The sequence below is a fragment of the Dromaius novaehollandiae genome, chromosome 1 (assembly GCF_036370855.1).
Source record: "Dromaius novaehollandiae isolate bDroNov1 chromosome 1, bDroNov1.hap1, whole genome shotgun sequence".
Lineage (NCBI taxonomy): Eukaryota > Metazoa > Chordata > Aves > Casuariiformes > Dromaiidae > Dromaius > Dromaius novaehollandiae.
In genome coordinates, this window is record NC_088098.1 from 21,483,329 (window position 1) to 21,498,787 (window position 15,459).

General features: G+C 36.6%; 1 protein-coding gene across 9 annotated transcripts in view; it reads left to right on the plus strand.

Annotated features, from left to right (window-relative positions):
- The window catches only part of CADPS2 (calcium dependent secretion activator 2), a 326,801-nt gene that overhangs the window by 299,845 nt on the left and 11,497 nt on the right, over positions 1-15,459 (plus strand). For 8 of the 9 annotated variants that reach the window (XM_064506939.1, XM_026113099.2, XM_064506963.1 and 5 more), the window contains one exon: positions 3,241-3,348. The exons of the other annotated variant lie outside the window; for it this stretch is intronic. In XM_064506939.1, the coding sequence (XP_064363009.1) occupies positions 3,241-3,348 (108 nt within the window). The remainder of the gene's footprint in view (positions 1-3,240; positions 3,349-15,459) is intronic. 9 annotated transcript variants of the gene reach the window in all.

Sequence of the window (15,459 nt, forward strand, 5' to 3'; positions counted from 1 at the left end):
ATGAAATGTCTACTGCTATTAGTGTGACAATTACTTTAAATATATCTCAGTTTCTGTTCGTTTGTCTTTTAAGGTACACCCAGTTGCTTTTTTTCTCTCTCTCTTTCTTTTTTTTTTTTTTTTTTTTTAAGAATTTGAAATTCTACATTAACTTGTTTTATTCTTTTCCTTATGTTTAGCAATCCAAAATAGCAGAACAATGTTTGGGTCATGTAATCAGAGATTCGCATCTAATATGTAATTCCTATGGGAAAAAAAAACAGTTAAATATGTAATATATAGTACTATGCCTATTTTCATTCTTATAATAGCTTTATTTTCTTCTTTCATATGTTTAAAGAAAACAAATAAATTCAGTGTATCCAGTATGGAGAGATAATGAAGCATTTGATATATCATTTGTTCATTCAGTGTTTAATGTGTGTTTGGCCCACCATATGCAAAGATGGTTAGCTTGCAATGATTTTGGAGAGTTTTTAAAACAAAGCCCCATACTCTTGGAATATTGATAATCTTCCTTATCCAGACACATTTGTACTGTAAGCACACACTGTTTAAAAGGAAAATTAATTTTTTTCCACAGCAATTTCAAAGATAATTATCCTGCACACATTAAAGAAGAATGAAGTGTTTTAAAGAACTGTAATTCTAATTGGTAAATGTCACCAGCTGTTGCAGTTACTCTTACTTGTGTATATTCTTTTAATGATTACACTCTTGTGCCACAAGCTACATGAAAATATATTCACTAGGTGTGAAATTCCCATATGTCACAGCTTCAAGACTAGGTAAACATCTCAAAGATAAGGGGAGAGTTGATGCTGATGGGAAATGTTATTTTTCTAGCTTTGGCTGCCTGCAAGACAAACATTTCTTTATTGAACTTAGTAGAAGAAAAATGTGCATGGATCAGAGAATCATTAGGTTTCAGCTTTCAATGGATGATTTCTTTTTACATTTGAATATTTACCTCCGAGAACTATAATCAGCTCTTCATTTGTTAGATTACCTCCCCCTCTTCCCACCCCGATATTTCAAGTTATTTTCCCGTTATGCCTCCAAGTAAGAACTAGTCCTGGTCCTATCACTTTTCAGGCTTTAGCAACTCCATAACGTTTCATCTCTGACTGGTTGCATTTTTGAAAAGCATCTCAAATGGGTATATTAATGGACTATATAGAGCCTTCTGTTTTAAATCTCCTTCACTTTGTGATTTAGTTTAATTTCAAAATATTTCCATCAAATTTTAATGAAAAGGCATATTTTTATGAAGGAAATCTATTGATTTCTGTGAACCACATTTTACAACTGTTTTATCTATTTTTATTTTACATTTTTATTTCCCTGCTTGGGATCAGGCTCTGTTAACTCAGATGTAAATGTAAATGGTCCTACTTTCTTCTTAAGAAGTTTCATATAGACAGCTGTATGTAAGTGGTAAGCTTTTAAAATGAGCTTTGTTTGCCTCTAGGATGACTAATCTAAATGTGCAGGACACATCATGGTTTTCAGAGTTCTGGACAGTGTTAAACAAGGTCATCATGCGACATTTAACTGTTTTACTTAAGAAACTGAACCATCATTCATGCTAATGTATACATGAAAAAGCAAGTCTTCTTATTTTGGATCATCTCCCTAAATGTGCTCCATGGTAGATTCAGGGAAAAGAGATGAGGTTCATGATCCAGGAGTGTCATTTATTGCGGTTTTAAATGGAGAATGTTCTCAAATATTTCATCCCATAATTGTCATGGCAGTTTCGGGACAGGTAACAGTTTGGGCATTTTGCACCTGTCCTGCTCTTTTGTGCTCTGTTTATATACATTTTAGTACATTACACACATGGTGAAAAGGAATGAGAAAAATAAAATATTACCCACTTGTAGAATTAAAAGCAAGACTTAATATAAAATTATGTGTAAATATTTTAACTGTATTAACATGCTTATACATACAGTTCTTTAAGATATGGTAAATATTTTGTTGGAACAGCTTTGTGCCTATGCTGTTACTCAGGCAGGAACAGCTTCTGAGAAGCAGAGATAGTTTATGCCTGGGAATACAGGGACTGAATATAGCTGCTTCCCTCCTCCTTCCCCCAAACTTCTTAACATTCTGTGCAGAGCCAGTCTTAACCAGATCTGAATCTTTTATAAACAGCTTTGTGCTAAGGCTTACTGTAAAGTAAATTATTATAAAACTTAACCTTCTTTTGCATGCTATGAACTTAAATATTATTTGGGGCAAAAGATACTTTTTATAAATTTGCTCCAACACAGAGCATTTACACAAGACTCCCCGAAGTGCTTATGTTCTTTCTTGGCCCACGTTAGAAAAGGTGAGCTCCCGAGGAGCTCTGTATACGCCGCCGTGAAAGGGGACATTGCTGGCTGCAAGGGGCACCTTTAGTGTGGAACAGCATTTGTGGATGCAGCAGTTCAGAAATCCCAGTTGGGCAGCAGAGAGCACTTTCAACAGCCCCTCTAGCCAGACTGGCATAGTTTCGCAGCAGGACAGCATAACCTGATGTTTGGGAGTGTGGTACAAAAGATTATGCCTGGTCTGCTATGAATATAGGACTTGGATTGGTACAAGAAGGGAAACAGTACAGTCCTTGCTCCTTCCCTAGTCATTCTTTGAGCTGGTTATGCCAGCGCAACAGTTTCAGAAAAATAGGGTTGAAGTTCTACTCTCATACTAACCTTTTTATGCCATTGTAACTCATTTGCTTTCAGTGAAGCGCTTTAACTTCATTTGAATTTGTATTTTTAGAACTCTGTTAGATTAGAAACTGACCTCAAATGTGAAATTCAGCTGCACATTGAAACCAAATCTGAGCCAGTGCAAAAGGAACTGAAAGCTACTTTTTGCTCATTTTCTGAATGTGATGGCAGGATCTGGACCTTGAAGGAGGCTCTGAGAATTTCACTAACGATAAAGTGGGGAAAGTCCAATTTTGCCATGGATGTTACCAGAGCCAAGATTTCACTCTATGGCAGCATATGACTCAAAGCATGTATAAATTATGAGAACTTATTAACAGCGAATCCCCTTAACTTGGTAACTAATCCAGAATTCACAGCAGATTTAGTAAATAAGAACAGTTTATACATATTTGAGAACCATAACATAATCTCAGTCTTAGTTATGATTGAAAATAACTTCCTGTAAGTCTCAGTTGTTGTGTGGTCTTTCTCTTCCCCCCCTTTCCCCTTCTCCCCTTGCTGTCTGTCTCCACAGAAACCAGGAATGGATCTAGCAGACACCTACATTATGTTTGTTCGGCAAAACCAGGATATACTTCGAGAAAAGGTCAATGAGGAAATGTATATAGAGAAGTTATTTGACGTAAGTGACTACCCTTGTAATATTTGCTATCACTACCACACTGGAAGGGATAAGCTACATTTTGATTACATTCAGCAAGCAGATAAGATGTTTTTTCATGATGATCATTTTTCTTTGGTTTTCATTTATTGTCTTCAGCTGTCAAGGGTGGGCTTTCTTTAAACATTTTCTGCATGGAAATTTTAAGTTCTAGAAGGACTAAATAAAAATGCTAGAAGAGTATTATTTGAAATAGGCATTTCTCCACTGTGAGTTCCAATTTCATTCCATCTTTTGATTTTGAATCTGTTAGTGAACAGAATTGGATTGATGGGGCTTCTTTGAACCCCACTGTGTAGTTTATTTCCCTAAATAAAGAACTTGTACATGTTGTTCCTTAAAGAAATAAGGCCAATTAAGCCAAGTGTATCTATGGGTTTGACTGGTACTACCATGGAATGACTTTTAGGATTTAATTTTATCACATTTTTACTGTAAGACTTCTAAGATCTTGAAGTTGACCAAACATTTATGGAATTGTGGATTTCCAAATTCTTGATCCTCTTTATGCAAGTTCAGCATAATCCTTTTCCTCAAGGCCTGCACCCTGCTAGCCTGTGTCTTCACTCTAATTTTCCTCAGCTTCTGTATTGGCTTGCACGGTCTCCCTCCAACCATCCCTTCCACTTGATTCCTTCTCTTCTGTTAGAAATGATCATCTACTCTACCAAAATTTCCTCATACAGAGCTCTCCTATAAACTCCTAGCTGCATTCTTGGGCATAATTCTGCTTATTCAAGTCTGAGTAAATAATTTTTGTCTAGCATGTCCCTTTCTGTCCAAAGGAGAAACTTTAAGAGGGTGAGATCATGTCTTTTGTATAAATTGAAACCACTACACATGTAAAATATGAATAAAATACAATTTATTTGATTATCAACTTGGATCAATTTACATGACAGTGACATCAGTAACATAATTATGTAGGAATTTGAGCAGGGAAAAAATAAGGTCTCTGATACTGTGCAATACAATTCATTACAATACCGGTTCTGGAACATAATATACACTTTGAAATGTATTTATTTGTGTGCCATCTCCTAAGCATTTTAGAAAGCTTTGCTGGCAGTTTCATTTAATTATGCAAGTTACAGCAAATGTTTTCATAACAGCAATTCACAGCCTTTACTGTGACACTACAGTTGTGGCAGTCACAGAAGGTCCCATAACATAGACTCTCAGCCATGGTATGTCATGTCAGTGTTTGTTGTTTGTTAGACTGGGTGGTCAAAATGAGATTTATCTCTCAGATTTTATATTTCAAGATACTCCCAGGCAGCTTCATGAAAAAAAAGTATCATCTGTTTTAATAAGCTAAGTGCTAATATGTGTGAAAGGAATGATTTTATAAAAGCTTTGATGCCCTGCAGGGGTAGAAAAATTATCATCCATCCAGCTGGCACCTTCACAAAGTACTAAAACCATATTAGCAACTTCTGCTTCAGTTTGCTTTTGCACTGAATCTGCAAGCATATGTTTCATTTTCAAGTTTCCATTTTTTGTTTTTCTTTGGGGTTATTTTTGCTTATGTTGTAATTTTCTGAATGTTAATAAAATTATGTGCCTAGGGCCAAGTCTAACTCTCATTGGAGAGACCACATTGACTTTGTTGATGTAGTGGAATTGGACTAAACCTTAGGCTATGTCCATGGTAGTAAACTGAAGAGGGCACAGTCCTGAAAACTAGCAAGTGGTCATCCATACTGTTAAGCTATTAGCATCGGTCCTGGCATGATTTTGGTTAGGCCAGCTAGCACTAACCCCAGACAGAGCCTCAGTATGTTTGGGGTTAGCGTGGGTCAAGGACCTCTTCCAAGTTTAATTTCAGTCATCAAGCTTTTCAGCACAAGCAAACTTAGCTGTATGGTTGCAAGCCATGATGTACCATTTGCCTTTGAGTCAAAACCATTGCTGTCCCCTTTTATTCAGTAGTATGTTGTCATGGGTGATGCTTATAGCTGTAAGGGAGAAAAAAAGATATACATGGTTGTTGAAGCATGATAAGTATTCTGCAAATACAAATACTTTTTTTTTATCTTTTCTTTGTACGTGGTGGTATCTCATTTCTGCATAACATCATATTAGGAGATACAAGCAATTAAACAGAATCAGGCAAAAACAATAACAAATATGTAAGCTGATAGTGCCCAGAAATTGGAAACAAAGGACTCTCATTGTGTAAACTCATCTTTCCTGAGATTACCTCAGCTGTACAACAATGTATTGAGCAAGGTTTCACCCATGATTTTGGAAGGTGTTTTTAAAGTAGCAATTTAACAAAAACTATGCACTGGTCATAAATTCTATTCTATCAAGCTATATTTTAATAGAAAGAATTTTTAAAAAGTTTAAGTTTCATGTAAATATACTTCAGACCATTTGACTGGCTAGAGCTGCAGATCATTGCTGTTTTCTCCTTAAAATATATAGTATTTGTCAGATGAGAAATCATCAGCCAAGCGGAATAAGAGAAGTGCACGCACGTACTTCAGCCAGGGAAACACCCCATTCAGAATAAGCAGTAAGCCAGAGTATTTATTCTGTATGCTGGAAGTGACAGCTCTCAGTATAGACAAAATCAGGCCTTAGATGCTATTTTAATCCAAAAATGTGTGCTGCAAACTAGTTGTGCATAGACTTCATTGATGTGATTCAAGGTTGCTATATACAAACGGCTGCTACAGTGATGGAGAAAATGGAATATCTGTCATATGAAGCAATGTACATATCAAAGAAGATTATTTAAAGAATAGTATTGCTATAAGTAGAAATGGCTGAAAATGAGACACAAATACATTGAGGCTAGAAGTTAGAAAATTTCTAGCTATCTGAGACGTTCTAGAACAGTCTTCTCAAATCAGGGAGAAAGTAAAAAAAAAATCTACACTTCCTTATGGTTGCGCTTGATAAGCCTGGAAAAGGCATTGCCATGCCAGATAAAATAGGAAAATTCAGGAAAATAGAATTTAAGTTGTGATATGAATCCCTATGTGTGAGATGGGCTGAAATCTACACAGGGCTTTGAAAACAGACAGGACTCCTGGGGTTTTTTTGCACCACTTTTAAATCACTTAAACATTGTGCTTCAGTGCATCTACTGATCATGCAGCAGAACAAAGTGCTTATGTTTCTCCTTTTCTTTCCTCTGAAAAACTTGGTATCTGGTTACATTTCATTCTTCAGCTCCTCTGAAAGAAGTATAGAGAGCACGCAGGGCAATATGGACTGGTGCACCTGCTAGCATCAGTGTCTCCCAGGTGTCCAGCTGCTGTGCCTTGTTCTTGTTCTCAATCACCAGGTTTGGAGTCACAGAGAGTTTTTTCCCTTGGTCAGTTTGTCAAAGACCGTTAGGACTTTTTTCCTTCCTTCCTTTGTGGTGTGGGGCATGGTCCTCTTCTGGGGTCAAATGGGAATTTTACCTATCAAATTCCTTCCTGTTGCAGGAACTTAGGATGTTTATGGTGTCTTTTCATCTCTCCTACTCTCATTCTGTAGTGAATTATAGCTGAGGCTTTTGTTTCTTTCACTGCAGATCTTAAAGAGAGCTGGAAAGGTGGTATGGTGTGTGGTACATGTAGATGGGCTGTAGTGGCTCCAGTTTAAATGTCAACACTACATTCACAATTCCCAAATGCGTAATTCAATGATCTATGTGATCCCTTCAAATCCCATATTCCACTGAAGTAATTTAAAACAATGAAGATACAATGGGGCAAGTTTCTGTCTCTAACAAACCCAAATAAAGCAAACTCTTTCTAGCATTAATGCTATAATGACTCAGACAGATGCAGTGTATAACAAGTAAATCGTGAAGGCAGGCACTCTTGTATTTGTTTAACAATAAAATTTTTAATTATGGTTCAAAGCATCACACACTGAAACTTTATTTTAAATTTAATCATTTATAGCAAGAAGTGATTTTTTAAAATAATGTTTAATAAAGCATTTTAGGAACAAAATTGTACTTTGAAAAATGCTTGTCTTTGGAGGAGGCCGTAAGAATGGCACCTAGTGAATGGGAAAATGAAATAATTAAATGGAACTACACAAATCTGGAATAAGTCTAAAATATCACTAAACAGAATAAGACCCCTCTTATTTATAAAAATATTCTGCTTGATGAATGGCATAGGAGCATTTGTGCAGCCTATCGATGAATGGCTCTATGTATCTGGTCACAAATTTAACAGATGAAAATAATATTCAAATATAAAATTCCCATAGGGTCTAATTCTATACTGTCAAAATCAATGGGGGTTTACCATTGGCTTCAATAAAAGCAGTGTTGTGTCTGTAAATATTTCAGGGTATCATCACTGACTGGACTTAGATTCATATTTCTACCTGAATTTTTAAGTTGGGCTGAGCATTCGAAATGGCATTAGACTTATAGATTAAAAGCTGTCTATTTTAAAACAAAATTGGATTTTGCCAACAAGCCCCCCCCAAAAAAGAAGTGCTTTTGTGTAAAACACATGGATTGATCCAATTCATACCTTCTGTAGTAATGTAAACTTTTTAAGAGCCACTTTGATAGATCTGCACTTTCTTGTAAATGTTAATTGCACCCAAAGTATAGATATATTTGTCTGAACACAGAAAAAAGAATATTTCAAAAAATAAGCTTGGTTTATTTGTCATGAAGAGCATTATCATATAGGTTATATTTGTGTCAGGTCTGTTGTGAAAAACTTAGACTATAAACAGAGATATGACTCTAATTTGATTAACACTATATATATAATGAGATTTTTTTTAATGCAAGTAATTGATTACCACTGTAAGAAATAAGGAATTGTTTAGGAGAACAGTTTCAACTCATCAGTTTCTAACCATTGAGATAACTTAGATGTTTTCCAACTTATTTTAAGGATTTAATTTTTGGAAAACTGTGCATAAATTTACCATAAATATGTAATGTACTTAGAGTGATCATCCTGAAAAGGTCAGTGTTGGCCAACAGGTCACCTCATTCTCTTGCACAAGGTGGCACCCATTAGCAGATGTTGACTTTGGCCCTGATCTCCCCATCTCTTACGTGTGCGCTTAACTTGTGTCATATGACTAGTCCTGTTGACTTCCCAGGGATGGCTCATGTATGTAAGTGTCCTCGGGGCTGTGGCCTCAGTCAGGGTAAAGCATCAACAAAAAGTCTAGTAGATATTAATGGTAAGGCGCTCATACAACTTTCTTCCGATTACAGAAAGACTGAGCATCTTTTATGAGCAGTATAAATGTTTAAGCACTCCAGATTTCCATAGTTGCTTTTGGCTTTTATATTTCAGAAGTTCAGATATAAGCCATTAACTCTATTGGCCTGTCGTGACCCAGACTGATTTTTTTTTTCTGTCAGAAAAGGTTTGCATTTTGTCTCTAATGTGAATTAAAGGCTGATAGTGTTCCCATATCACAACCATTATTTTCTTTTTCCATTAGTAGAAAGGGATGGATGATGTAAGCTCAGTGATGTATTTGAGTTTTTTTGAGGTAATAATTAGTCTGCAAAGATGGCTATGTCGTGTACTTCATTACATGCTTAGATGTGGATGTGAAGTACTCATTTGATTAATTTCTGTTTGTTTGTCATCATGTTTACTAATACATTTTTTGCAAATGCTGCATTCAGCCACGTGCATTTACATTTATATAGGATTTCTGACCTTCTGCAAAAATTATGTCAAAAATGTGCAAGTGCTTCTCTTCAGCAAATAAGTTAATTTTCATCTAGTGTTACACAACTAAAGCAACAGATATCTTAAATATGAGTTTTCTGTAGTACCAACCGTCTGTGCTGTCCATGTCTACCTCAAAAGCAACATTATTGTAGTGTTTAGTATTTAACAATGTTTTACTATAAAACTTCAATTGTGATTTAAAATTTTTCTCATTCTTAAATTGCTGCCTGTCATGTTAATTCTACAAGTAATCTTCACTTTCATTGTTATGTAATCATTTGCAAAAGTGTGATTTGACAGAAAGTCTACTTTTTGATCCAGATTGTATGCCAAGGCAACTTCAGCAAGTTCAGGCTAGGTAGAATTGCTTAAAGGCCACATTTGAATCAAAAGCTGTGTTTGTATTAAACTCAGGAACGTGAGAAGACCATGTCTAATTACTTAAAAGCGACTCAACAAAAAAATGGATTGTAGCTTGTTGATCTTCTTATTTTGTTGATAAATCAGAATAATCTTCAAGAAATATGTGGGCTTCTTTCTCAGATTCTTGAAATTTGATCACAGTGCAAAATTGTCCTTTGGCGCAGACCCAGAAACACACATCTTTGCATGATGCACCTGGACATATGTGGCAGGTCTGGTAGAATCAGCTAATTAACAACACAGGCTTAAACAGGCACCTCATCTGGCAGTGTAGTTAGTTGCCTGATGGTGCTCAGCAGGATTTGGTAGTGCTTTTTATTTTTCTATCCTAATGGTCTGCTGCCCACCTAATTTTGCCTTATTGTCAGCCACTACTTACCACAGCTTGAGGCCCTCCCAGGAGGCTAAATTATTATCAAAGGATTAGGGAGATGTAGCCTTGCAGCTCTGACATTTCTGATTACTTGTCTATGCCAGAACACTAATTAGCTGTGACTAATTAAGAAAAATGTTCCTGCCATAGAAAACCATTTAAAAGAACTGAGAAGTAGAAAAGCATTTGAAAAGCTGAGCAGTGCTCAGATTTGCCGATGCTCTTTAGATTTTCACCAAAGTCTTAACTCACCTTTAATTACGTCTAATATTTTTATATGGAAAATAAAAACCTCTTCATAGGAGAACCAGTTTGAAGTTTTATCTTGATCTGGAGACATTCTTGTCATTTAAAACAATTTGTAATGCTTTTTTGATAAAAGACAGAATTTTATAAAAAATCTGTAGGCATGGTCACCAAATGTGGGGTGCAAAAGTGAATTATATATTTCTTATACTCTTCTTAAAGCATAAGATGCAAGCAACTTCTTGTAAATTTGCTATTCATAATTTCACTAAATTATTCCTATGTTTTTCAAGTAGATTCATGCTCTTCCTTGAGATAGAAATCTCTATAAAAGAAAAATAGTCCATTTAAAAGCTGAAAAATGTATACTTTATAAAATCAGATGGGGATTACAAGTTTGCTTTGATTTTTTTTCCCCGAAATATACTGAGAAAAGGAGTGCCCACTCAAGGAAGGTGCTGATTATGCTGCTATCAATCCAGCAAAGCTCACTACTGTTGAAATCAATAGGACCACAACACACTTAAAGCTAAGCATGTGCTTCAGAGTTTGCTGCTCCAGAATCAGAATATTCAGCACTTTGTAAGCTTTTTTACAGCAGAGCTGAGAGTGTTTTCTCTAGAGGAAACCTTAACACAATGCTTGGTATTGATATGTTCCTAAAGTTTCCCCTCTTCTTCATTTTTATGCCATTTTTAATTTCTGAATTTCCATCTTGTCAGGTATCATACTGCCTGAAAGATATAAAAATGTTTTTCTCTGAGACATAGTCCAATCTGCCTTTTGTTTTCAGGGAATGGATGTCTGCCGTCTTTTTCACATGAACGTAATCATATTATTTAAACTTTCCTAGCAGGAGAGTGAGAATATATGAAATAGGTATTCTGATATCTTGCTGATAGAGCTATGGGAGCTCTTTGGATACAAAAGGGAAAAAATCTTTTTCAAAATGCTAAATCATATATTCTGATATTCAGAAGTTATTACATAGTCCTAGTACCTAATTTTCCATATTGTATGAAAAGCTCTTTTCTTAAAAAAAAGGAACAATTTATAAATTGCTATAAAAAGCCATTTAAAATGTAAATCCTGAGAAAAAGCGGGAAGACAAATTGAAAAGAACTCCAAACTCAAGATTTTGAAATCCATCCCATATTTTTTCTGAGAGACTTTTACCATACAAGGGAATGAGACTTGGAGGTTTTTTGCTTGTTTTTTGATGGGGGGGTTAATAATATTTGGGGCTTCCAGTCCAGTTTCCCAGTAGCCCTTTCTGGTCTAGACTATTTGTTCATTTATTTAACTTAGTTAAATGCATCTCTCCATCCCTCACAGTATCCATTCACTAAAAACAATAGCAAATCTTATCAAATAAAAGAGAACTCCTTCCAACATCGAGGCACAATTTAGCCCTTTAACCTTTTTATCCTGCTAGGCACAAAGTAGCAGCAGCTCATTCCAGGCACTGCATTTTTTTTTTTTTAATCTAGATGGCTTGAAATGTGTCTAGCAACTTAATGGAATCAATTGAGCATGGACAACTATAAAAATATAAAATAGTCCCGAAACTTTAGATGAGTCTGTCAGTAAGTGTTAACTGTGGCTGCAGCTTTCACATTCTACGCAGTCAAGAAAAATCAATAGGGATTGTACCATTTATATTGTCTTATCTAATGTTTGTTCACCATGAAGTGCCAGGCACAAGCACCATCTAGGGAATATTGATTTCTTGATGTACTGTAATTCACACATGTATAAACAGCAGGAGAGCCTTGTGGTTTCTGAAACCTTACCTTGAAGGCTTGATGTTTTTACTTGTATTTCGTTTGGGTCAAGCTCAGTTTAAAGAACAAAATCAAGCAAAACTGTGTAAATATTCACAAGTGTGCGCACAACAACATTATTGACCATGTTACAAGAAAAGTCAGGCTGGAAAGTGCAATAATAATCAAGTTCTATGATAATTAGTTTGGAGTAAAAGAAACAGGTTGCTATGTTCAAAATAATACCGTGTGAGGAAGCTGCAGAGTGCTCTGAAACCACTGACAAAGTTAGAGAGTCGCTAGTGGAAGCATCTGCTTATAGCCTCAGCATAGATTAGCATAGCATATATAGCATTAGCATATAGCCTTAGCATAGATTTAAACATGCAAAAATGTTGGCCTAAATGTAGATTATTTCCCTTAAATATTTTCAAGTGTTTAGTCATATGTTTCCCTGTTTTACACAGCAGTAACTATCCTTCATGCTGCACTGTACTCAAAGTGTTTGTGATGTGCCAGACAACCAGTCCAAATAATGAATAGAAAAATCATCTCAAAAAAAAAAAAAAGAAAGAAAGAAAAATCTGCATCGCTGGAAGAGGGCACATGTGCAGTAGGGTCAGAGATGGAAAGGAGCAAACGAAGCACCTGCCTAATCCAAGGACGCTTTCTCCAGAGGGAAAATGGGAGGAGAGAAGCCAGGGAGAGGGAGGAAGGAGGCTGGCCCTCTGCTCAGTGTTTGCGCTGCTCAGCGTGGTGCATAATCGATGCCGCATGGGAGAGGAGTGGCTGCACCACTGTGCAACTCCCTATCACCATCACAACTGCATCCAGCTCTGTCATATGCCACTGCAATAACGTCCAGAGTAAACAGGTGATGAAGCAAGATTGCTGAGGTGGAGAGAAATAAGCTGTGTGTAAATATTCACACAGAGGAACCACTAATATGCTAAACAGTCTACTTAAAATATATATTTGACTTCATTCCACATGGAGCTGGGAGTCTAAATAGAGAACTCCAGGACAAGAGCTATGGAAGTGAGTGGGTACCTAAAAGCTACATCACAGTCTTTGGCCCAGGTTTGGTTGCCCTCCCTTTTGGTACTTGGTATGGAGATTAAGAGTATACTTGCCTTGCAAGAGAGACACAGCCCAGAGGAGGACCCTGCACCTCCCTGAATTTTTGCTTTGCTGAGAGCTCTCTCCAGGGACTCAGCAGGGAACCCAGGATGACTGGGCAAAAGCAGACTTCAGTGTCTCAGTTATATGACTTACAGGCAAAGTGAATCTGGACCTTTAGTGTTACTAACATTATGTATGCACTTATCCTTAAGTGGCCAGGAAGACTCCTTAGCATGTTTGTAGTTAGGCATACTCAGAGGGTCTGTAAAACTAGAGCTTGTGATAGCAAGAGGCTAGTGTTATAACAAATAGCAACTTGGTCATTGCACATTATGTTCATTTGTTTATTTTGAGGATCCAAGCTGGCTTTCATTTCAAGGTCACTCAAGTGATGTTCCCTATTCTGTGCCTTGGAGAGTGTTTGCAGATACACCAAAATCGCAACACAACACACAGTATAGCAAGACCAACAGTGTTTGCTCCAGAGAGTTTTAGCACTAGAATAACCTATGGAAGTACTGTTCACAAATGCATTGCTTTTCCAGAGTGGAGTAGGGAAACTGTTTGTGCTGTTAGTCTATCACGGTCATGAGCATTATGTTAGTACCTGGTATTTAAAATCAGAACAGCAACATTACAGATGTCCAGATATGGAAGGAAGTTATGCATGTCTAATTTTACAAACTTCCAGCTTCCCAGTGCTCCTACCATATGTGAAGAAGCCAGAAAAGAAATGGAGGTCACAAACATTGTGATTATAAAGTAGTGTAAATATTGTAAATTAATGTTTAGCAATCTAGTATACAATGTGGGGAGAGATAGGTACTGTATAGTTTGTATGAAAAGTGTGTATTTATTTGTGAATTGGCAGTAGTTCCATAGCAACTAGCCAGCTTCTAATTATAAGCCTATTTTGAAGCATGAAAAATTGACTTTCCTCCTAAAAGATAAGTTTTTCAGATATATTAGATGTTCTTTGTTATTTCAGAACAATATCCTTTTTTCCTAAGAAGTTTCAAAGATGTTTAATGTGCTTTTAAATGAGCCCTGTTCTCCCTTTGCTTTTCATTACCGATATTCTGAAAATTAGCTGGCCTAATTTGTCTCCTTGTATCACTGAAATATCTCATTCAACAACTGTTCACTTGTCTGTTGTCATGAGTCCTGCTGAACGAAGTCTTTCTGTCAGGGCTTGAGCTCTTTTTCGTTTTCTCCTGATTGCTTTGGGTGTTAGAGTGACAGTGGGAATCCTTCATTCAAATAGGCAGGGAAGAGACTGACTAGAGACTAAAGTGCTGGTTTCATCAGGAAGTCATTCTTAAGAAAAACAAAATGTTTTTGAGCTCCCTGAGGGGTTTGAGTAATGGCACACAAAAGACAGAGGGAAACCAAAAGAAGACTCCCACTGGAAGGAAGGAAACCCTGCTTCCTTGCCTATGCGAAGATGCAAAAGCCAAATTGATAAACCTGATACAACTAAAAAACAAAAAGATTGTACACAAGAAGCTGCTGGTAATCTTGATGTTGCCAAGCTAAAGAAATTTTTGTCCTGACCCCTTCATCCCAGAAGAGCGAGTGCTGAAACACATCATAGTCTGCAGTGTCTTGCTAACTTCTCCATTCCTGTTACACGTAGATATAATGCGGGCTGTTAAAATTTTTGCACATACTTTTTTTCCAAAGTTCAAAACTCAGTTTAGCATTTCAGCTCTACAGAAGGAAGCAAAGGTAGGAGTGTATTGCAGGCGGATACTGTGAGGAGGGGTGCAGAGTATTAGACACATAATACACAGATGGGGGAAGAGACGGGTCAGGGGCTCTGAGCGAAGGAGGCGGTTGTGAGGGAACAAGGGACATGAGCCTGTTAGAGCAGAAATGAGAGATGTAGTAATGGGGTACTTTTGAAGAGGTACTTGGATGAAACCGTGGGAAGGAACTGAGGGGAAATGGAGGTGTATAGGTAAATAGAGTTTATTCATATTATATTTCATATTGAGTTAACCATTTGCATCTTCCAGGTCAAAGGCTTTAAACATATGATTTTCAGTGTAGGGAAAAGGCTTCGTTTGTTTGTACTGCCCACTAATCCCATGTTCTTGCAAGGCTAATTCCATGGATGTTTCACTCGTGCTTAGTATAATCTTCATTTCTTTCTTTTTTTTTTTTTGGTGAAATTCCAAGACAAAAAAAGACAATTGCAAGAGGAATTAACATATGTTTCAGTGACGTCATGGTGACACCCTAAACCAATAATATTCTTCTTGAAATTTGTGAACATTTAAAAAAAATGCAAAAGTAACCTTCCAGTGCTGATGTCTGCAAAGCATATCTATAAGCCTTCCTTGCTGCCTCTTTCTGATTTATGCACTTTGGCATTAATTTTGATTCCCAAAAGTATCAGAGAGCAGAATTCAAATCAGCAAAGCATCTGTGATCATCAAATCTTGTCCTAGTGAAACAGTATCTCTTA